General features: G+C 49.5%; 3 protein-coding genes across 4 annotated transcripts in view; all 3 read right to left on the bottom strand.

The window, feature by feature from the left end:
- Nucleotides 1-196: 196 nt before the first annotated feature.
- akr1a1a (aldo-keto reductase family 1, member A1a (aldehyde reductase)) lies at nucleotides 197-3,888 on the bottom strand. Of its 2 annotated transcripts, none has more exons than XM_084457638.1 (8): nucleotides 3,831-3,888; nucleotides 2,553-2,660; nucleotides 2,255-2,374; nucleotides 1,846-2,012; nucleotides 1,536-1,731; nucleotides 1,172-1,371; nucleotides 853-1,012; nucleotides 197-722 (listed from the first exon to the last, which is right to left on the bottom strand). In XM_084457638.1, the coding sequence occupies exons 2-8, from the start codon at nucleotides 2,631-2,633 to the stop codon at nucleotides 657-659; spliced, it is 990 nt and encodes a 329-aa protein (XP_084313764.1). In that variant the 5' UTR covers nucleotides 2,634-2,660; nucleotides 3,831-3,888; the 3' UTR covers nucleotides 197-656. The 2 variants fall into 2 exon arrangements, with proteins under 2 accessions (XP_084313764.1, XP_084313765.1); XM_084457639.1 differs by having other exon boundaries at nucleotides 200-722; nucleotides 1,846-1,997.
- Nucleotides 3,889-7,275: 3,387 nt separating this feature from the next.
- dnajb5 (DnaJ heat shock protein family (Hsp40) member B5) lies at nucleotides 7,276-13,985 on the bottom strand (the record flags this gene model as incomplete). Its single annotated transcript, XM_084457030.1, has 3 exons — nucleotides 7,276-7,509; nucleotides 11,692-12,386; nucleotides 13,775-13,985. The coding sequence occupies 3 exons, from the start codon at nucleotides 13,983-13,985 to the stop codon at nucleotides 7,276-7,278; spliced, it is 1,140 nt and encodes a 379-aa protein (XP_084313156.1).
- Nucleotides 13,986-17,571: 3,586 nt separating this feature from the next.
- The window catches only part of epg5 (ectopic P-granules autophagy protein 5 homolog (C. elegans)), a 23,040-nt gene continuing 17,104 nt past the window's right edge, over nucleotides 17,572-23,507 (bottom strand). Inside the window, exons 36-45 of the mRNA XM_084456776.1 lie at nucleotides 23,427-23,507; nucleotides 23,146-23,321; nucleotides 22,472-22,705; nucleotides 21,241-21,450; nucleotides 20,891-21,035; nucleotides 20,506-20,748; nucleotides 20,188-20,398; nucleotides 19,727-19,945; nucleotides 19,502-19,616; nucleotides 17,572-19,335 (exon numbers count right to left, since the gene is read on the bottom strand). The exon at nucleotides 23,427-23,507 is cut by the window's right edge and continues 23 nt beyond it. Coding sequence (XP_084312902.1) covers nucleotides 19,153-19,335; nucleotides 19,502-19,616; nucleotides 19,727-19,945; nucleotides 20,188-20,398; nucleotides 20,506-20,748; nucleotides 20,891-21,035; nucleotides 21,241-21,450; nucleotides 22,472-22,705; nucleotides 23,146-23,321; nucleotides 23,427-23,507 — 1,817 coding nt within the window. The 3' untranslated portion in view covers nucleotides 17,572-19,152. The remainder of the gene's footprint in view (nucleotides 19,336-19,501; nucleotides 19,617-19,726; nucleotides 19,946-20,187; nucleotides 20,399-20,505; nucleotides 20,749-20,890; nucleotides 21,036-21,240; nucleotides 21,451-22,471; nucleotides 22,706-23,145; nucleotides 23,322-23,426) is intronic.

Here is a 23,507-nt window from a genome sequence, read left to right as displayed (position 1 = left end):
GAGGTGAAAAGCGATTGGATGATGTGGTTTGAGGAGGTGGGCGGGGTGGGTGTGAGTGGCCTCATTCTGAATTTATCACTACCCTACTTGAGTGACTTTAGTGACGGGATTCTATACTAGCCTATAAGAATGAAAAGAAGAAAAAAATATTGCTAATGAATTCATTTTTTTATGAACAGTAGCATATAATGTATGACATGTTTGAAAATGTTCAAAATAAAATCGGAAATTAAAATGTAATCCTTATCTAATCAGTCTCTGATTTGAAGGTGGTCGTGGTAGTTATCATGCAGCTGACCACAGTGTGGTTTGGTCAACTCTACTTCTACAGTTGACCGCAGCGGTCACAATGGTACAGTCACATCTGTACTTCTACAGCTGACCACACAGGGGCAGTCTTGTAATAAATAGGTCCCAAAGGATCTATTTATTGACGGATCATCTCCCAGAATATCAGTATATCAAAACAATCACATGGAGGTTATCACATTCTATTAGCATTACAAAATCGATTTCATTAACTTGGATCAACCAATTTTGTAAATGTTAATCTTTTCCTACAGAGGTAGTGCAGCTTCACGATTATAGTCCATTTGACTAAAGTCTTCCGAGAGATAACTATGGAAGAGAAACACTTCAAGTCCTTTGTGGTGTGGTCAGTAGGGATCGAGGAAGGGGAAATGAGGGTGCTCGGCGTCTCTCCACACCCTCTTACCGTCCCTCTGTGGAGAAAACACAAGGAGCTGGACTTAGCACTGTGAAAAAGAGGTCAACACAACACACACAGGAGAGTCTTAAGAAGTGAATCCACAGAGAGTGCACTTGACTGTCAGACGGTGACACGGAGCCCACCTCGACCGCAGGGACGATGAAACGCTGGTTTCGGTTGATGGAGGACACCTGCTCCATGTCCTGGTCGGACAGGCTGAAGTCAAACACCTGCAGGTTCTGCTGGATGCGTGACGGCGTGACGCTCTTGGGGATGCAGGCCACGCCCCTCTGGATGTGCCATCTGAGTGAGGGAAGAGACTGAACCTGAACACGCCTGAACATACAGCACCTCTCTCATCACGATTGAGCTCACCAGAACACCTAACCCAGAAACCTGACTGATGGAGGGGTCTATATTAGCGTGTGACTAAGTCAGGGCTAGCGGCGGAGGGTTATCTACCTGAGTACGACCTGAGCGGGGCTCTTCTGGTATTTCTGGGCGATAGCCCCCAGTTGGGGGTCGTGCAGCAGGCAGGGCTCACTAGCAGAGGCCCAGGGCCGATCCCCACTGCCCAGGGGGCTGTAGGCCGTCACACACACCCCCACCGCCTGACAGTGAGAGAGCAGCTCAGCCTGGGACAGATAGGGATGGCACTCCACCTGCAGCCGAAACACATACATATTTATATGTGTTTTATATACAGTTAATACTTTATTAAAGGTGTTGGGAGTTCTCTTATGGTCTGTGAGTCAGCCATTTTGAGATGCAATACCCACACACACACACACTCACTCACTCACTCACTCTTCTCACTGCCTCATACCTGGTTGACCACAGGTTTGTGTTTAGCTATGCTGATGATATCATCGGTCTGTCTTGCATTGAAGTTGGACAGTCCGATGGCTTTGACCAGGCCCTTGTCTACCAGGCTCTCCATGGCAACCCATGTGTCCCGGTAGTGTGTGTCAGCATAACACACACTCCCGTCCTCGCGCTTGGGCATCAGCTCTGGCCCACGCCTGGACACACAAACACACACACACACACACACACACACACACAGTGTGTTCTCTCATGCCACACATTACACTTAAAGTTTGCAGTGTGTGTGTGTGTGTGTGTAGGGTGCTCACTGGAAGGCCATGGGCCAGTGCATGAGGTAGAGGTCCAGGTAGGAGAGGCGTAGGTGGGCCAGGCTGGTCCTGCAGGCCTCCTCCACGTCCTCAGGGTGGTGCTTGGTGTTCCACAGCTTGGAGGTCACAAACACGTCCTCACGACGCAGGGCCTGGGGAAGCAGTATCTGGGAAGATCATTTGCCAACACTTTTGAGGGACTTTAAGAGTCATACTGTGGAAGATCTACTCTACAGACACTCAATCCATCAACCTCAACTCTGTTGTTATAAAATAAATTATATGGTTAGCTTGGTTAGTGGCTGGTTAGTTTAACATCCACAAACCATCCCTCACACCCTCAAAACAGGGAGCTGATGAGATGAGAGAGTTCATCGCAGGACTAGTGGCTCCAGTAGGCAGTCCTTACCTTCCCAGGCCCCACCCTCTGAGCTAGGGCCTCGCCCACCTCCTGCTCATTGCTGTAGGCAGCAGCACAGTCAATGTGTCTGTAACCACAGTCTAGAGCAGCCAGCACTGCCTCCTTCACCTGGCACACACACACACACGCACACACACACACACACACACACACACACGCGAGAGAGAGAGGCCGTAGAGAGGAGAAAGAGGAGAGATAGGTTGAGGTCAGTGTAGATGTATCATGGTGTCAGTGATATGTGTTACAGTGGGTAATGGAAGATGTTGGTGATAGGGAGGGTACTGACCTGTCCAGAGGAGCTCTTCCAGGTGCCCAGTCCCACCACAGGCATCTTCTGCCCCAAAGACAGAGTCACGAAGGAACTCATCTCTCAGCTCACAGGATGTGACAAACACTGTAGAAAGAAACATGCACGCACCAGTGCGCACACACACACACACACACACACACACACACACACACACACAAACACACACACACACACACACACACACACACACACATATAGCATTGTTCTCATCTTGAGTTCGTTAGGTCAGACTACACGCTGATAGCTTGACCCCAGAGAGATGAAAGTGGCCATGACTAAGCTCTAATGCTGTGTTACTGATTATCACTCACGTCTGAATTCATTAACTCTGGCACTGCAACGGTCTCACGTGTGTGCGGGCGGGAGGCAGTATGTGTGGTGCGTCTGAAATGTATACTGTAGATGAAATAATATCTGTTGTACAACTATGTTCAAACGTTGCAATGAGGTCCCGCACACCGTCTAACATGCAATTAAAATTTACTGTAACGTTTCTGTACGAGACCTTCATCAGATTCATTTTTTTGTCTGATGAAGGTCTAGCACCGAAGTGTTCCAATACATTTGAGTTGCGAGTTTGACAGTGTGTAGGGTCTCTTTGACACTTTTGAATCCCTCTCCTGCACACCTGCCCTTTGAAACAGATGAGTGAAGTATTCTATTGTTCTATATAATTCATTTCAACTTGGCACACAGTAGAACTCCAGTCATTTGAGGTAGTCATAGAGTTAGATACAACGGTACATAAAGCAATCTATGCGGCTTATCTGTGCACTTTGCTCTGTAGGCTACAGTAGCTACTGTATTAGGCTGCAGCTTGAGTTCTTATTGTCTGTTTTCAGTACAGCAATGAATTTTTTAAGAACCATCCATCTCTGAATAGCTAATCCAACTTTATGATATTAGTCATGGGCTGCATTTATAGCCAATCTTTTCTGAGAACTCTCTCGGGGCTCTTGTCCGCCAGACCATATCAGAAACTGTCGATCTTTTTCAGTTCAGGCTGATTAAAAGCGAGTGAGACCTTGAAAGCCATCTGGATCTCCGATAGACTGGAGCTGAAACCGAGCCTGCTCTAAAGATAAACTGTGCTCTTTACAGTACTCCAGAAACAAATGACACTGAAACCTCAGAGTGGACTGGCAAGAGATCCCAGTCTCACACATCTCTCCTGTCCATGGTGGTGGCACACCGCGCCTGTCAATCATATAGCTACACTTCCCCCTTTTAAAACTAATGTAAATGTCCTCTTACCTGTTTGGGAGATCTCTGGCAGGGAGACCGTGTCTGTGACAGTGGGAGGCGGATGCTCGGGAGTCCCACTTGTTTTAAACAGACACAAGGTCAAAGTCTGGCTGCCTCTGTCGATCGGTAACCCAAACTGGTGGAAACCATCCAAGCTACACACACTACTACTCATGTACACAGGGCCCAGCAGGGCAGGAGCAGGTCAGGTCAATAGCACACTTACACACTCCCACAGACCAGGAGAGCACAGGGGTCTGTCTCGTAAACTCCCTGTCGCCTGGTAGTAGGCTAGTGCACAACATGAGGCTTTTCGTCATTTATTTCCACGGTGATAATCTGAGGGCTGAAAGAGACTCCGAACTGTATCTCTCTGAGGAACCGAGGATAGAGCTGGAGGAATAGAGAGAGGGAGAGAGAAGACAGGAAGAGAAGAGAGAGATGGCAGCTTCGGAGCACAGTGATTTAGATGAATAAGACTTAAGAAGTTAGAGATCGTGGTTAGGCGGGGGAATGGCCTCCCAGTGCCGGCGCCTCCCAAACACACAGGACCACATGAAGTTCACATATTTGGTTTATTTATCATAATTGTAAAATAGTTTCAATGAGAAAAGATGTACAGAAGCAGTAAAACCCTGTGAGCGTACTTCAGTAGCAGTGCAGTACACACACACACATTCTCACACACAGGACAGGGACTACACACTCGTCATCGGCCCATCTTAAGGGCCCCCGTAGCTCTGAGAGACAGGCCTCAAAAGACACATGCACCCATGCACGCACGCACACACACACACACACACACACACACACACACACACACACACACACACACACACACACACACACACACACACACACACATGCACGCAGACACACACATGCAGCCACACACAGGTACAATAGAATTAGACCATTTGTTCACACCTTGATGGGTCTCACACACAGAGACCCTCAGCAGAGCCCCAGGCATCAACGATTGCGAGGATAGTTTCCTGGACAAAAATTAGCATACACACACACGAACGCACGCACGCACGCACGCACACACACACACACACACACACACACACACACACACACACACACACACATACATACATACATACTGTACATACATACATACATACATACATACATACATACATACATACATACATACATACATACATACATACATAATGTATGTACACAATATTGTATATTGTCTATTGTATGTTTTGTGGATAGGACCCGCTGGTGAGTCTGAAATAAAGATTGAATTGAATTGAATTGAATTGAATTGAATACATACATACATACATACATACATACATACATACATACATACATACATACATACATACATACATACTTACAATAAATGGAGACTCTACGCTGAAAGGACTTCTTAGTCCCTAAACTATCAAATCAATCTGTGTGGGGGGAACCGTCCCTGTATCTTAGACCAGACAAAGCCCCTCTCATCACAAGCGGTCTCTCCTACATCTGTCTCTGCCTCTTGGGGCTGTACTCATAGCATGAAAGTGCATCGAACAACATAGTTGTTTCTCAAAATTGTTCCCCCTTCTTGTTTAGTGACCTGATGAATGCGGTCATATGTGTGCTTGTGTGTGTGTGTATGTGTGTGTGTGTGTACATGTGTGCGTAAATCGCTGACATATGATTGGTGTAGTCTCGCATAGCCACACTCCGTTGATGCTGTGCCAGCAGTAGGTTGGGCTACACTCATTACAATTCAGGGATAGGGGAGGGGGACGCCGCTGTATTTCTTTAAACCAATCACAATCATCTATGGTTGAGCGGTTGCCAGGCTGATGTTGGATTGAATCTGATTGACGATGCAGGGAGAACCTCCCATCGCCACTGATTGACCGACCATATGAATCGGTGCCACTAATTAGGCAGTAATAAACAAATGACAAGGATTATCCCCACAACATACATCTGCTTAGTCAGACTCTGATTGGTGTAAACTAGCAACTCTTTGAGGCCGTATAGTTTGCTTTGAGAGCCATCTGCAGGCCTCTGCAGGGAACTGCAGCAGTGTTACTCTGCTCGTTATGTCTTGGATGTAGCCCCTGCCTGCCCATGGTAATAGAGGTAAATTTGGCTCCAAAAACTCGTGGCTGTGTAGAGTTCCTGAAACAATGTGCTAAGAGGGGTTGGGGGTAGGGGAGTATTGCACAAGTTCAGTAGCATCCAGACAGCCTACAGACATGGCCCTTACAGAGTATAATTCACAACTCTGTGGAATCCCTTTACAGGTTTATTTGTGCTGTGTGTGTGTGTGTGTGTGTGTGTGTGTGTGTGTGTGTGTGTGTGTGTGTGTGTGTGCGTGTGTGTGTGCGCGTGTGTGTGTTCATGTGTGTGAATCCAGATGTGTGACTCCAGGTTAAGGCACTGAACATTCCCTCTCTGTGTGTCAGACTATAACAAACGATAGACACACCTCAGAGGACAAAGCACCCAGATTAGCTAGATGTCACATCATGTGGATTATACAGTGAGCACTTAGATGACAGATACCTGGATTGGATTGTAAGCACCTAGATACCTGCACTGTATTTTGTCTGATAGTCTCAACATGTCATATTGCCAGGACAGTCAAAGAAATGTGTTTAAAATATATTCAAGTTGACGCCATAACCATACACATTCTGTGTTACATTCTGACTAGAACGCTGCTTTAGAGCTGACAAGAACATAGAGTCGTACTGTGTTTGTTTTACATCTATCGGTGTCATGAGACACCGTTATGCTATGACTGCAGTTCTGAACTTGGAGAAGATACGTGAGCAGTGCCCTTCCAGAGCACATGACCCACAGAGTTGACACTCGGCTGTTTTATTGAACACGACAGAGAAACCAACGGCTGGGTGGGTTAACACTGGAGCAGAGAGACCAGCCGAGGCTTTCTGGAGCCCCGGTCAAAAGTAAATCATCCCCTTTCAAACATCCTCCGGGAGAATCGTTTTCCAACAAACTGTTCCCTTCGTCCAACCTCTAAGAAGACTTAACGGAGGGGAGGGTTGGGGGATGTATAAAACCCTTGATAAATCCTTAGAAAAAACAGGGCGATAAGAAAAGCAAGTCCCGGTAGAAGCCGACGGCGGGCCGAGGCCCATGTCCACTGTGTGTGTGCGCTCCAGCGAAGCACGGGAAAACAACGAACACCAACAACAACAACAAAAACTCTGAAAAAACGGCAGTTCCTCTTGGCACTTCAGCCTAAAAAGTCCATATAAATATTAGTGTATGTGTGTCTGGCTGACTGTGGTAGGACAGCGTCAGGGCCTGGGGGAGTGGGGGGGTAGGGTGGGGCAGGGGTGGGATCCATCAGAACTGGCGGTGGTCAAATCCAGGGGGGTGGAGGAGAAGGATCGGGGCGAGGTGTACGCGCGTGTGCATGTGTGTGTGGGGGGGAAGGTGTGGGGGGGGGTGTCCTAATGTCCTACGACTGGGGGAGGTGCAGTCTGATGATCTCGCGGGACTGTGGTGGGATCCGGTCGGGGAAGCGGACGGCGAACTCCACGATGAGGTCGCCGCGCTGTGACGGGCTCTTGGGGAACGGCAGGCCCTCCCCGCGCAGACGCTTCACCGTGCCTGGCTTGATGACCTCGTGACAGGTCAGCGGGATGGCGCGGCAGTCCAGGGTGGGAATGTTCACCGTGCAGCCACACAGCGCCTGGCAACCAGGAGAGGAGGAGAGAGATGAGAGAGAAGGAGAGGAAAGGAGAAGAGAGGAGAAGAGGAGAGGACAGGAGGGGAGAGGATGGGAGAGGAGGAGGGGAGAGGAGAGGGGAAGAGAGGAGAGGAGAGGAGGGGAAAGGAGAGGAGGGAAGGAGAGGAGGGGATGAGAAAAGAGGAGGGGAGGGGAATAGAGGAGGAGAGGGGAAGAGAGGAGAGGAAAGGAGAAAAGAAGAGAAGAGGAGAGGACAGGACAGGAGGGGAGAGGAGAGGGGAAGAGAGGAGAGGAGAGGAAAGGAGAGGAGGGAAGGAGAGGAGGGGAGAGGAGGAGAAAAGAGGAGGGGAGGGGGAAGAGAGGAGGAGAGGGGAAGAGAGGAGAGGAAAGGAGAGGAAAGGAGAAAAGAGGAGATGAGATGAGGAGAGGAGAGCAGAGGAAAAGAGAGGAGAGGGTTAATATCTCACTGGCTGGATCATAGAGGTTCAGGACAAGAGCCAAACATTTGAAGCTGCTTCTTTTTGCCTCTACTTCCTCTCCCTCTAGTGGGGGTTCAGACATTCCTACTGTTACTGCAGCTGTTGTGTATTTCCTGGAACCTATTTGTTGACAGGCCATGATTAATATCTATTCAAACCTCTATTTCTTTAGTTTCTGGCTTTGCTCAGACTAGTATTTACTTTTTAATTACCCATCATATCTAAAGCTGCTGCAGTATGTGTTTGTTACAGCTTGTGAGAGTAGAACACAGAACATGACTTGACAGTGGCACAGCTGAGAGAGGAGGGGAAATAACAGTTCCTATCAGTTAGAATGTATAGCTCCCTCGTGTGTGTGTGTGTGTGTGTGTGTGTGTGTGTGTGTGTGTGTGTGTGTGTGTGTGTGTGTGTGAGATAGCGGGGGGGGTGGGGGGGCTGGGGGGGCTGGGGGGCAGGGGGCTACTTTTAGAGGTGCCCTCATTTCTTGAGCTAATGAAGTAAGGATGGAATCAGCTGAGCTTGTAAATAGTTGGAGAGTTCGTCAGACGGGCAGGGACAGGGGGTGGGGGGCACACACACACACACACACACACACCACGCACACACATGTACACACACACACACACACGCACACACACACACACACACACACACACACACATGCACACACACGCTGGACGCTTCATCACAGTGCCTGTCTTCGCTGGGTGAGCTGGCAGGAGAGTGCTGGGGGGACTGGGAGAACTCCCGCTCTCTTGAATGCGCGCTTCTCTTTCCTCAGTTCCACATTCCTACGCTGCTTGAGATCGTCGCCATTCGCTAGAATCCAGAACCTCCATTTTGAACGTGTCACACCGAGCAGCATGTTAAATCCATTCCCACTACACCCTCCCAGGAACCCCCAGGCCCTACCAGGCATGCATGGCCTGGTCTAGTTGGTGAGACGGGGGGGTTAAGACTGATTAAGACTGAGCGGAGGAGTGGAGGAGTTCAGACAGACAGAACAGCTGTCCCCGGGCTGTAGAGAACCGTAGTGTTCTTCCCCCATGACATCATGTTCCCTTCCCACCAGCATCCACACATGGGTTAATGGGAGACCACAGGCTCACCATAACGCTTTTGAATGGTTATGGAGTCATAGTGGGGGAGGGGCATAGACTCACACACAACGTCCAAACTCCCCCCCCCCACACACACCCCCACTCCAGCCCCCTGGACACAGACTGGTTACCATGCCGCCGGACAAAACACACACAGCCAGCTGACCTGGGGACAGTCTGATTATTTAAGCTTCAGCTCAGACAAGAAATCTCCAGCAACACACACACACATACTGTACGCACATGCATGCACTAACACGCGCGCACACACACACACACGCACGCACGCACGCACACACACACACACACACACACACACACACACACAGTCTATGTACAGGTTTCAAAATGTTCTCTGGAGCAGAGATGGGCCAGAGCAAGGGAAACGTTCACATAAATTGCCACCCTTTGGCAGACCTCTGTGTGAAGCCAGTCTGCATAGACCGCCTACCAAACTGCAAATCCAAACAGACCGCACAAGTGTGTATTTGATCAAATACAGACGTAGCACTTAGAAGCGCTTAACAGTCAAAGTGACTAATGCTTGGTGATATCACCAAATGTGAACAGGTTCGTCAGCCTCTTCGAGCTCTCCAGATAGAGTTAGCGTTAGCCTGCTAACTGCTTCGTTGTCCACCCTCTGCACACTCTCTTAAACTGTCAGGCATTAGTAGAGAGCAAAGTCATGCCAAAGATTGACAATTAGCTTGTTAATGCTATTCTCTTGTTCCAATAGCGCTGGGACTTTGTTTTGCAATTGGCCGTGTGACTATGGTGCTACATCTGTACATCTAGGTCTGTTATTACAGTCTTCAAGACAACCAAATATTGAATGTATTCTTTATACAGGCATGTCTCATTGAGATTTATCAAGAGAGACCTTTCCAAGGGTAACAGGGCATAACATCCATAAATAAACAGTGGAGAAATTCACATTACAATGCATATACAGTAGCATACATACGGAGCTACACGGAGCAAATCTACGACAAGGGTAAGATTGAGAGACATGCCAGCCAACATCGTTCTGAGGCACGCTCTGGTCTCTGTCTAATCACACGTCCCTAGAGATCCTGGAACCAGAGCTGTGGTGGAAATAGAGTTCTTATTTGCTTTGGCTACAGATTCAGACGACCCAGTTCTGTTACATCCCTACCTCCCTCCCTCCCTCCCTCTGTCTTTCTCAGTCCCTCTCCTTCTCTGGGCTTAAGATTTATCTTGGCATTGTCAGAGCATTGGATATCTGTTCCGCACTGCGGCTTTGATTGAGCCCCATGTCTAAATAGCTCATCTGATACCCCCTGACCCAGGCTTTCGTCTGTCCCCTCAGGGTGTAGCTGGATATAGAACATGACACCTATTATGTACCATTTACTCATATTTGAAGTGTCTGTGTAGCAGAGAAAATCGCTACAGACAGGACCAAGATACAGTTTGAGAACACATGCATAAATTAATATACTTACTGTATGTATCATACTCAATTGCTTCAGCAGACACGTCTAGAGCACCTGCTTGGCCCGGCCAGTTGAATGGCAGCTCTATTAGAGCTATAAAAACGTGTTTCATTTCACAGGCTGGTCTGAGCTGAGCTGGTGCCTCTGCAGGAATAACTCATTCAATGTCCTGCCGGCCTACACTAATAATCAGTGCTGACCGTTACCACCCTCACACCAAAGTCCAGCTGTGTGTGTGTGTGTGTGCGCACATTCATGTGTGTGTGTGTGTGTGTGTGTGTGTGTGCGCACTTTCATCTGTGTGTGTGTGTGTGCATGCGTGTGTGTGTGTGTGTGTGCATACGTGTGTGTGTGTGTGTGTGTGTGTGTGTGTGTGTGTGTGTGTGAGTGTGCGTATACTGTACATACACCTCTGTGCTTTGACAGCCCGGCTGTGTGATAATAAGTACGGTACATAAAGAATGCAATTTCCCCTGTATTCACAGCAACTGACATGCCTGATCAGGCATGAGACAGCAAAACACACTTGAGCACGCGCCGGTATGTGTTTGTATGTGTGTCTAAGTGACCCGTCGACATGATATATATATATAGAGAGAGAGAGTAGAGAGGCAGTCACATAGGGACACCACATTTTTACTGGCTCACTCACACAGCAGTGGCAAAGCCACCCTGCTCTGCTGCTCCTCACTGACTGCACACTGCTGCAGACCAGCATCCGACACTGGTGGTGATCAAGGCTGCTGGCCAATACTGAGGCTGCTCTTGGATCATTAGTGGAAAAACTGAGCTACTGTAATTCCAAAACACCCCAAAAGTCTGCAGGACGCTAAAGTACACATGTGCTGATGCTACAGAAAGATGGGGAGTTGGGGGTGAGAGAGAGAGAGAGAGAGAGACAGAGAGGGAGAGAGAGAGAGAGAGAGAGAGAGAAAGAGAGAGAGAGAGAGACTTGGCTGTGTTGAAGAGAGAGGGAGAGAGAGAGAGACTTGGCTGAGTTGAAGAGAGAGGGAGAGAGAGAGAGACTTGGCTGAGTTAAAGAGAGAGACAGAGAGAGACAGAGAGAGACAGAGAGACAGAGAGAGAGAGAGAGACAGAGAGGGAGAGACAGAGAGAGAAAGAGAGAGAGAGAAAGAGAGTCAGACTTACCTCCTTCAGGTTGATCCTGCAGGTGTAGATGATGTTGGAGCCGTCCCTCCTGAAGTGCGGGTGGCCCTTGTCTTTGAGCACGAAGGCGATGTCCGCCGGGATGTTCTCGGGCGTCTCGTCTCCCTCCTTGGGGAAGGTGATCTTGGTGCCCTCCTTCCAGCCCCGCTTGATGACGATGTTCAGGATCTTGTCCTCCGTCCTCGTGCTCCGGCCGTCCGGGTTCAGCCGGCGCCGCGTGATCTTCATCCTCTTGGTGCAGCCGTGGAAGATCTCCTCCAGGGAGACCTTCAGCTCGTGGACCACCGGGGGGTCCTGGCGCTTGCTGCGCCCGCTTGCCAGCCGCTCCGACTGCGCGCCCCCCCTCCGGCGGCCACCGCCGCTGCCGCCGCCGCCACCACCGCCCCCGCTGGGGAACCCGTTCATGCCGGGGGGGAAGCCGAAGCGCCCGAACTGGGCGAAGGGGTCGTCCTCCTCCATGTCCTCGGCGTCCGCCTCGGGGTGGTGGTTGTGGTCGTGGAAGGAGGAGAAGCCGTTGGAGCGGTTGTGGTTGCGGTTGGAGCCGAAGAACATGTCGAAGGGGTTGGAGCCGCCGAAGAAGGAGGCAAAGGTGGCGTGGGGGTCGCCGTGGAAGGTGTAGTGGTAGGAGGAGTTACCGGAACCGCCGCCGGACGAACTGCTGCCGCCAGTTTTTAGACCTGGGGAGGGGAGAGAGAGAGAGAGAGAGAGAGAGAGGGGGGAGGCCGTGTGAGCTGATGGAACACACACACACACACACACATACAGACACACTGAGCCTTCAAAACATACATGTACTGTACCATTCGTAATGCAAACATGCATGTGCACATGTGCACATATGCAAACACACACACACACACACACACACACACACACACACAGGCACCTGTCATGGATCTTACAATATCCTATTAATGTATATTATAAAATATATTCAAACTCTTGTGTCAGTAATGTGTGTGCATTAGCTCTGTTGTGTATGAATGAATCTACACTTTTGAACAATATTTGTATACTTAGTAAAAGAGGTGGTGATGCCAGGTGGTGGTGATGAGTTTCAGAGAGCCAGACTGAGTTAATTGCTTGTGCCAGGACAGCTGGTTCAGTACACGTGGGCAAGAGTATTCCCACCAGACCTAACAGTATAGCAGGGGATTCACTGTTGGAGAAACTGGTAACTCCCCCCCTGCTCAGCCCACACACACATGCTTACTGTACATAGAGTACATGCACACACACACACACACACACACACACACACACACACACACACACACACACACACACACACACACCACCTCACTGCTATTCATATCTCTGCCAGCACATGGATTCTAGCCCAACTGAAAGTCGGAAATGCATTCTGGAAAAAGCTGGTCAGACAGGATAACACACACACATACACACTCAAACACACACACACACACTCTCGCGAGGCAGAGTGTGTCAGAACAGCGAGGTAGAGGGTGAATGCCGCCGGCCAAATATGGAGACAGGGCTGCTCAGTGTTAACGACACACTCTTCGCAAAAGCGGGAGAGGTACACCCACACACACACTCACACACACACACACACACAGGGAGACAGCTTTGCTGCCTTCATAATCACACTTCACTCTCAGAAACGTTGGCCTCACACACTTGTATTAGAAGCTGCCTCAGTCCCCGGGCTGTGCTGAAGGTTCTAATTTCAACTACAGTCCATCGCTAGTCTGATGGTTCTAATCTGAGCATCACAGCCCATCGCTGCTCTGTCTGAGCAGACCTCACTGAGAGGCAGGCATGATCACATGTAGGCTACTGTAGGCAACATAATTAACAAATGATTCTACTGGACTGACTGTGGCCTACTGGACCTAACCTCAGACTGTGCTCACTCACACACACACAGAAAGAATCAAGAACTCACATGTAAAGCTCAACAAACACAACACAACGAGAAAGGCAATTACACTCAACACCTGCTTCCCAAACACAGATTAAACCTATTCTATGAACAGAATTAAGAATTTCTTCCATATGAGCATCGTAGTCGGCGAGAGCAGCCCTTAGCTCGGACACTCACCCTCCTCTCCTAGCTGGTCGTAGATGACCCTCTTCTTGGGGTCGCTGAGGACCTCGTAGGCCTCGGCGATCTCCTTGAACTTGTCCTCGGCGTTGGCGTCCGTATTCTTGTCTGGATGGAACCTCAGCGCCATGCGCCGGTACGCCTTCTTGATCTCCTCCTCATTGGAGCCCTTGGGGACGCCCAGGATCTTGTAGTAATCCTTCCCCATGGCGGCACTCTCTCACTGGCACCTGCCCCCCGCGACACAGGTGTCTGCACGCTCTGGGGGAGGATGGTGTTAGTTAGGGTCTGATATGTCCTTCCCATGGCAACGCGTAGGCTACTCCCTGTCACACAGCTCTCTAACTCCTAGAGGTGGTGGACACACTGACTTACTGAGGAGAAGCAGCACACATGGTTGGTTCAGTCAGCCAGTCAGTCTGGTAATATCAGGGTCAGAGTTAGTCAGTCGGTTAGTTATACCCAGTGGGCCAACCTAGAACGTACCCTGACACAGGATTGCAAAACACGCTGCAGCATGAGTGTGAGGGCTTCTCAAGGCCACACTGAACTGTCAACACGCTACACATTTACCCTGTGTTGCTATGGGGAAGTAGGCTAGGGCCTAGCTGTCTATTTGTTGCCATGGCAGTGTAGTAAAATTCCCAACTGATGGATTTCCCATCTGACAGAATTAGCAGTGCAGGCAGGCTGCGCCGGCTTCGCTTCCTCTCCGCCACAGCAAATAGCAGTTTACTTGGGCACGACAGCATTGCACTGACTAAATTTCGGTGCATATATGCCCCATTTCTGTAGATCTCTAGCCCCTGTGCTGCCAACATCATGAGGCAGTCTGTGGTCGAGACACCACGGGGAGCCTGCGTTGCTATGAGGAGTTGCAGGGTACTTTAGCCTACTGGTACTGTAGGTATGGAAACCGCAGTGCTGTTGAAAAGCTTATATGACATGTCCACGAGCCTGGAACAGCGGAGTGTGGGCTTAACATGGCACGTATCGTAAAATAATAAATGGCCCGATAATTGAAATAAATGGAAACTAATTACAATAACGCCGGTTTTATATATGGAAACCGTGAGACAAAGAGACGCGCGCTGGAGCACTGCGCCGAGACTAGGCGCACCGCACCGAGTACCGGGTAGACGCTCTGGATAGGGGAGGCATGTTATATCAAATATATAGCGGTGAGCCCGTATTTGTGTTAAATCAATTTCAAATACCATATCACAGAAAAAAGGCTACATTAGCAAAGCATACGAAATAAATATAAGACAAGAAAACGGAACACATGCGCGAAATGAAACGATTTCTTACCGGTGGTAATTTTCAGCTGTGAGATCCGAAGATCAGATGAACATCGCACAATCTCTCTTTCTCCCTCTATCCCTCTATCCCTCTATCCCTCTATCCCTCTACCCCCTTATCTCCCTGCTGCCCGGTGATCCACACCGGATTCTTTATGAGGTGACGTCATAAAGCGAACCACTGTTCTGAAATAACCTGTGACTGGGCTCTGTTGAGCATGACGTCGACTTAAAATAAGTATTGAACCCACGTATTTATGAACCCACATCAGTCAGATTTCTCTTCTTCTTATCCCCTCCCCTCTCTCTCTCTCTCTCTCTCTCTCTCTCTCTCTCTCTCCCTCTCCCAAACACTAATAAAACTGCTACAACTTTTTGTTTGTCTGTCAGACTGAATCACATTACAGTGTCAGCAATCACATATATTTGAAAAAATCTTACCTCTTTTTTGTGGTCGGATTGGATAGGATGTGTTCCAAGCGGTCCAGAGACGACAGCTAACGTTACTGTACTAGGCGGCAGCTATTAGTCCAAATAGGTTTGGTCCAGAGTCTGCATGTTTAAGAACTCCACTGCCTGTTCCTACAAAATAACCTGAAGATATGTGTAGGATAGTCTGCACTATCCTGTGTTTATCCAAGAGTATATCGATTAATAATCCAGCTTCCAGTGATGCGTCGCTTGAATGCTTTCTCCTGGCAGGCTGATGTCAGAAGAACATGGATAGGCACGCGCTGTCTGAGGCAGAAGGGCTAATCTGTTACTGTAGAAGCAGAAAGAAAACAAAGACATATTTGGAAAGGTTGTCCTTTGTGAGAGAGTGCTCTAGGTCTCTGTTTGGCAGCAGCATAGACCTGTCACCAGTATGCCCATGGAGCCTGCCACATTCTGCCAGGGGCTGTGTGTGTGTGTATACACCCTGGATGGTACTTACGGCGGAGGTGATGTAAGCAGTGCTGAATCATGTGATTGCTGGCACGCAGTCCGGCACGCTCACCGCATACACACGCACGCACGCACACACACACACACACACACACACACACACACACACACACACACACACACACACACACACACACACACACACACATACCTCAGGTGAAAAGAGTGAGGAGAACAAAAGGTGCATTGCATTCCATGTGCACTCAGAATCCAGTGGGAGACAAAATGACACAAACTACTGACTCAGTCAGGACTGTAGAGAGATAAGTAGATGGGTAGAGATGAAGAGAAAGAGAGAGTGTGTTCAGAAGAGACAGAGAGAGAGAGAGAGAGAGCAGGCCCCTCAGGATGAGTTAAGCCAGTCTGAGTCATCCCTCGCTCCCGGGTGGTGAGGAGATGTGAGAGAAGTGGGTGACTAAATGAAGAGGAGTGTGTCCGACTCTGAAGAACACCTTCTCAAACTCAGACACACACACACACACACACACACACACTGAACCCTGAGAAGAACAGAATAGTGTGTTGAAGAGGTCAGCCACGTGTCAGAGGTGTGTGTGTTGTCACACAGTCTAATATACTAGCTGGCCGACCGGTCAACAGTCGCATTCCTGTATGGCCAGCTGAGCGCGGCTTTGTAGGCAGCCGGCCAGCCAGGAAGGAGGGAGTTCACAGGGGGCAGAGAGTGCGAGCGCAGTTGTCGTAGAGCAGCAGCTGCTGTCCAACATGAACCACCAGCCTGGGACTGGGACATGTGGAAGCTAAACTGGTCCAGACAAAAGAAGACAAACAATGCTGCTCACTCATAGAGACGTGGGTTACTCTACACACACACACACACACACACACACACACACACACACACACACACACACATAAACCATTGTCAGTGTGGAAGACTGTCAATTATTTTGTCTGTGCAGAGCCTCATGTCTGTGTATTGCTGTTCATATCACAGTTGGTGTGTGTGCGTTATTTTCAGTGATAGACTTGTGTGTGTGTGTGTGTTCAGGGGGACCCCGCTAGGACCTATTGTCTGTTTCTATGGGTTTCTAACGATGGGGTCTGCCGAGGACGTCCTCTGAGCTTGTTCTGTCTGTGTGGTCTGGAACTCCCCGTGAGCGTAATCCGTCTGTCTGAAAGATGATGTGTGTGTACTGTATGTGTGTGTGTGTGCAGTGTCTCACACTGCACAGTGTGGACTCAGAACACCCCGTTCTCCTCTCCTGCTGAGGTCTAGCCATCCTGTATCCATGGCAACCGGCAGCATTTGAAGAGCCGCATTATCAGACAGACGGAGCGCGAGACTAAAGTTTACACCTGTACACACGCACCCACCCACATGCATAACACACTCAGTCATTACAAGGACACGCAGCAATATCACACCACACCCACATGAGGAAATTGCAGGAACTTCAACTTTCTAGTGGATATTCTGGTGTTTATGTAGTAACTGATGACTGAACAGACTCGTAGAGAACACACGTTTCATTTCAGAGAAGCATTTATTTGAGTGCAGATCACAGATCTGTTTTGTTGATTGGCCATGTTGTCTCTGTAGCCCATCTGTCTAGTTTACAGGCCAACTCTGAAAGAGAGGGTCTGGGCTACTGCTAATGTGGCCTACACACATTCACACAGGAGAGTCCCATAGGAGGGCAACAGGTAGAATAGTCCATAGAACATATAAGCCAGATCCCCTCCCCTGCACGCACGCACGCTTGCACACACGCATACGCTCAAACACACACACACGGCACTAGACAATGCACATGGCTGTACTATGACACCGATGCTGCTGGGAGTCACACCAGATCATCAAGTATGAATCGATGAGTGTGTTTCCTTTTGAATATGTTCCAGTCAGGCCCAATGAATAACTGTATTAATGTTCTCCAGTAAAGAGCACTTGTGCTGGCAGAAATTATTTCTCTACATGAATGATGTTGAAAACAAGGTTAACATATCACGTATACTTAGCAGAGCTAACATACATCAAAAACCTCTTTGGCAAATATACAAAACAAAAGCTCATGCCACCCTGCATCCAAACAAGGTCATAAATATACAGGTAGGCCTACAAGCAAACATGACAAGTGCTTGTGCATGGCAAGTGCTTGTGCAGACACTTGAGCCAATAGCAGGGCACTAACTGCAGCTTTGTTCCTACTCCTTCGTGGGAACTTCCTGTCGCTGTCAGGCAACTTCAGCTGATTGGGCTTCTTGTTAGCAACTCTCCACTGCGCTCATTATCACAACTCCTCCACATTTACGACTCCTGGGCTCTCCGTTGACACTGGCTCTCCTTCTAGCTAGCTGTAGCTCTCCACACTCCATACTAGTGCACAACTGATTAAGAGCCTGATAAATAAAAATGCTTAAAATATAAAAGCAAGTTAGACATCCATTAAAAGGTGCAGACCTGAAATCAGTGGCAATGTCACACGTGGTATAATCTCACACAGTAGCATATCAGTCCTGTTCTGACCCTCAATAACTGAGAATCATTAATATCATCATCGATAAACACTTGGAATATTAGCCAAAGACAATGGTGGAAGTTGGGCTGAAGTGATTAAAATAGCAGGCAATACCCTTAAACAAAAATGCAACATGGTGGCAAATATGGACTGAGAGATAAAGAGAGAGAGAGAGAGAGAGAGGGAGTAAAGGGGGGCAAGAGAGAGAGTGAGAGAGAGAGAGGGAGAGAGAATTAGCTTCTAATATTTGTTTTCAATTATCTATGTTCTCATTCAAGAATGTGATTGATAGAGTTTGATTAACACTGTTGATCCTTCGGTCCAACACTGAAGCAAAGCCATCTAAATAGCAGAGAGTTGTTTTCCAGTTCTTTCACTAGAAAACAATCTGATAGTTGGGTTCAGTCCAAGTGGGATCCAAGGGATAGTCCATATATGACTGCCTATACGACTGGTCATTTCAGCCAACGAAGTTCCAGCGATAGATATTCCGACAGCCTGTGTTTACGGGGTGTCAAATCTCCGCGGTCACCCTCTTGGCCATGCAGAGGTCACGTCTGTCCGAGGTGCAGTCCGCCTGCCGGAGAGTGACGGCTAGCTAGCGGCGCCGGTGTTCCATGTCCCCGTCGGCCGCGCTGACTGAGCGCCGCTAGCGGATGATGTTGAGGTAGCGCAGGTCGGGGTAGAGGAGGTTGGCCAGCAGGGAGAGCAGCCTGGGGCCGTCCCTCAGACAGTGACCTGGGTAGCGGATGAACTGGACAGCCTTGCTCACAGAGTCCTGCAACTCAGCGTACTGCTTACTGCTGGGCATGGCCTCCAGTAGAGACAAGGCCTTCAGGGTGCGCGCACACACACACACACAAACACACACACACACACACACACACACACGCACACGTGCACACACAACACAGGTTACCGCTGAGGATACAATCAAGTATAAAAAGTAAAAAATCAAGGGGAGAGTGCAGACGCGTGCGTTGGTGTGCGTACCGTACCTGCTGTGTTTTAGCAGACAGCTGTAGGTCATCACTGGGCTGGAGGCGGGGCTGACTTTCTGATGGGATCTGGACAAACAGGAACGCCGCTAGACTGCGGACCACCACCCTGAACCTGCACACAAATACACACACTCACAAATATATATCCACAAGACATACCCAGTGTGTGACTGACATGATAACATTTGTAGACTGTGCGTGCGCGCGCGTGCGTTTACCTACCTACTGGACAGAGGTGACTTCCTGCCCAGTCCTATGGCTCCCAGCAGGCCGGAGTGGAGCCTCTCCTCGCCCAGCTGGGAGAGCCTGGTGTTCAGCCTCTGTAGCCCCAGCACCACGGCAGGAAGCTCCCCCAGGCCCGCGGCCGGCTGCAGCTGCTCCGCCGACAGACTCAGGGTCCGGTGCCACCACAGGAACAGCTTGGCCTCGTCCCCTGGACCACTGGGAACACACGACAAAACAACACATTAGTAGAGACAGTAGTGACCAATACAACTACACGTACCTTACCATGTCACCTGTATTAAAGAGTACTAAAAGTTTAAAAAAATACTACCGCATCATCTTCACATAAGGTAACAAATCAATATTTATGTATTTACAGTAGTTTTAGACTTTTGAATTATGTTGGTAAAATAAACTGTCTCTATATCTGGTTATGTTGCATGTTTGAGACAGCAGACCTGGGGAAGACCTGATTGGTCCATGTGTTCAGCAGACCCAGTGTCCTCCTGTCACTGGCTGCTGTGTGTTCCATGTTGAGGCGCTGCAGGATGAAGGCATAAAGTGTCAGGAAGCTGCATCCTGATTGGCTCTCGGACAGGAAGTCGTCCACGGTTAACTCGGGCACTTGCAGGGACACCAAGATTGGACCCCAACCTATAGACTCTTCGTCTGCTGGACAGAGAGAGAGAGAGAGAGAGAGAGAGAGAGATGAAGTGAATACTGCACTCCAGCTTTTCTGTCAGTGTATGACATCATCCGCATCTGGCCCCTCCTACCGTGACTGAAGTACGCCATGATGCAAGCCTCTGTGATGCGTGTCATGTGACGCACGGACGCTAGGCAACGGGAGGACGCCGTCATTAGTGGCAGGACAGGAAAGCCCCTCCCTTTCCTTTCCAGCCACCCAATGACACAAGCTGCCAAGGCCTCCCCTGAGGACACGCCCACCCGGTTCAGCAAAGCCAGTGAGTCACAGAAGAGGCTGCAGAACGCCATGTGCCTCTGCTCCAAACCCACCTCTACAAACAGAACCAGGGACAGAGAGAAACACTCTTTTAGGATGGAGAACAATTCAAAATGCTTTTGTAGTGATGATGATGACGATGATGATGATGGGTGTGTGTGTGTGTATGTGTATGTGTGTGCGCGTGTGTGTGTGACCTGGGGGGTTGAATGTGACGACGCTCTCCAGCAGTGCCTCCAGCTGAGCCTCTAGGTTGCTGAGGCTGATGCTGCCGCCCTGCTCCAGAGAGACCAGACTCTGCACCGTCCAACACACACACACACCCGCCTTCATCGTCTCCTCCTGGCAGAGAGAGAGAGAGAGAGAGAGAGAGAGGGGGGGGGGGGGAGTCAGTGTTATAGAGCACATCCACATTCAGGTTCTGCAGTCTTGCTTGCACCTTTCCACAGGTGTATAAACATGTGCTATATAAAGGTGGGAACGCCAGAATGTTGTTATATTCCGTACGTGTGAAAGGCGCGTTGCTGCTATGACTACTCCCTCTCACCCTGTGTGGCGTCCCGTGGGGGCGTGGCTGCAGCCCTGCAGCGCTGCGAAGCGATCGGAGCAGAAGGTGTGGGGCGGAGTCGGTGCTGAGCAGCAGAGAGGGAGGGTAGTGGGTGCCTACATATCCCAGAATGCCTTGGTAAGAGGAAAGGTCCACTTGGTGCCAGGGTAGGGCGGTGGACTGGATCAACAGACTCAGGAGGGGGGAGTCCTGGTGGACAGAGAGATGGGACAGAGGGATGACAGAGAGAGAGAGAGACCAGATGAGAGAGAGAGAGAGAGAGACCAGATGAGAGAGAGAGAGAGAGAGAGAGACCGACCAGATGAGAGAGAGAGAGAGAGAGAGAGAGAGAGAGAGAGAGAGAGAGAGAGAGAGAAAAGGGATGGGGTGTTTCAGCGGTAACAAGTAGGAGAAAACAAATATGGTTACATTCTATCTCGGTAGGGAGGTACTGTTCTATCTAGGTAGGGTGATAGGGTTATATCTAGGTAGGGTGATAGGGTTCTATCTAGGTAGAGAGGTAGTGTTCTATCTAGGTAGGGTGGTAGTGTTCTATCTAGGTATGGAGGAAGTGCTCTATCTAGGTAGGGTGATAGGGTTCTATCTAGGTAGGGAGGTAGTGTTCTATCTAGGTAGGGTGGTAGTGTTCTATCTAGGTAGGGAGGTAGTGCTCTATCTAGGTAGGGTGGTAGTGTTCTATCTAGGTAGAGAGGTAGTGTTCTATCTAGGTAGGGTGGTAGTGTTCTATCTAGGTAGGGTGATAGTGTTCTATCTAGGTAGGGTGATAGTGTTCTATCTAGGTAGGGTGGTAGTGTTCTATCTAGGTAGGGAAGTAGTGCTCTATCTAGGTAGGGTGGTAGTGTTCTATCTAGGTAGGGTGATAGTGTTCTATCTAGGTAGGGTGGTAGTGTTCTATCTAGGTAGGGTGGTAGTGTTCTATCTAGGTAGGGAGGTAGTGCTCTATCTAGGTAGGGTGGTAGTGTTCTATCTAGGTAGGGAGGTAGTGCTCTATCTAGGTAGGGTGGTAGTGTTCTATCTAGGTAGGGAGGTAGTGCTCTATCTAGGTAGGGTGGTAGTGTTCTATCTAGGTAGGGAGGTAGTGCTCTATCTAGGTAGGGTGGTAGTGTTCTATCTAGGTAGGGAGGTAGTGCTCTATCTAGGTAGGGTGGTAGGGTTCTATCTAGGTAGGGAGGTAGTGCTCTATCTAGGTAGGGTGGTAGTGTACACTTACTGGTTGGCTGAGTAGCTGTTCCTCTTTGGTGAGGAACACCAGCATGTAGAGCAGATAGACCAGCATGGTGTGTGTGTCTGGGTCCAGGGCCACAGGGGTGTGTGTGTCTGCGTGTGCGTGTGTGCTGCTGGTAGGCGGGGTTAACAAGCTGCCACTCAGGACGCTGACCCAGTTGACCTCACAGAGGACCTCCCCCAGGAAGAGGAAGCAGCTCTTCGGACTTCCTCTCTCCACCTGCAGGGGGGCAGAGATGAGCTTGGGTACAGACAGAAACACAGTGGGTCCTACTAATGACCCACACAAACCCTAAATACCCCACACAGCCTCCCCAGCTACCCCGAACTACCCCAACACAGCTGTCACAACTAAAAGATGAGACTCCAATCGTAGCCCTCTGATCATGAATGTGATATCAACCTGCTCATAGTTTCTTATATGTTAATGCGCAAAATTAACTCTGTGTTGTAGAAGACTTGTTTACATTTGACTGAATGGTTACGGCTTAAAAGTGGACAACCTATCCCGGACCCTCTCAACTCCATCTCCCACAAGGGTCAAAGGTTAGGGTCTCCCAATGAAGAGCGGCTCCGTGACCAGTACGACAGGGCTGGAGTTAGTGTTAGAAGGGGTCAAGAGACAGGGTTGGGGTTTAGGGTCATGGGTCAGAGTCTCACGTTGAAGAGCTGCTCCATGAGCTGTGTGTCGGGGTGCAGGTGCCTCCACAGCTGGGTGCGGAGGTGTGTGTGGTACAGGTACAGCAGGTACTCGGGGGTGCGCGGGGAGGTGCAGCTCTTGCAGTACTGCGTGAGACACAGCCACAGAGGCCCTCTCTGACCGGGGAGCAGGCGATCTGGAACACACACACACACATGCGCGCGTATGACTTTGGCACAAAGAGGTGTACTAACATAGGAAAACCATGAATGAAAACACACACACACACACACACACACACCTCGGAACTTGTGGTGCAGTGTGTCTGTGAGCTGGGAGTACAGCCCCATCATACAGCCTGCTACACTGGCATCTGACTCCA

This window comes from Borostomias antarcticus (genome assembly GCF_949987555.1).
Source record: "Borostomias antarcticus genome assembly, chromosome: 23".
NCBI lineage: Eukaryota > Metazoa > Chordata > Actinopteri > Stomiiformes > Stomiidae > Borostomias > Borostomias antarcticus.
This window is presented reverse-complemented; position numbering and strand designations above follow the sequence as displayed.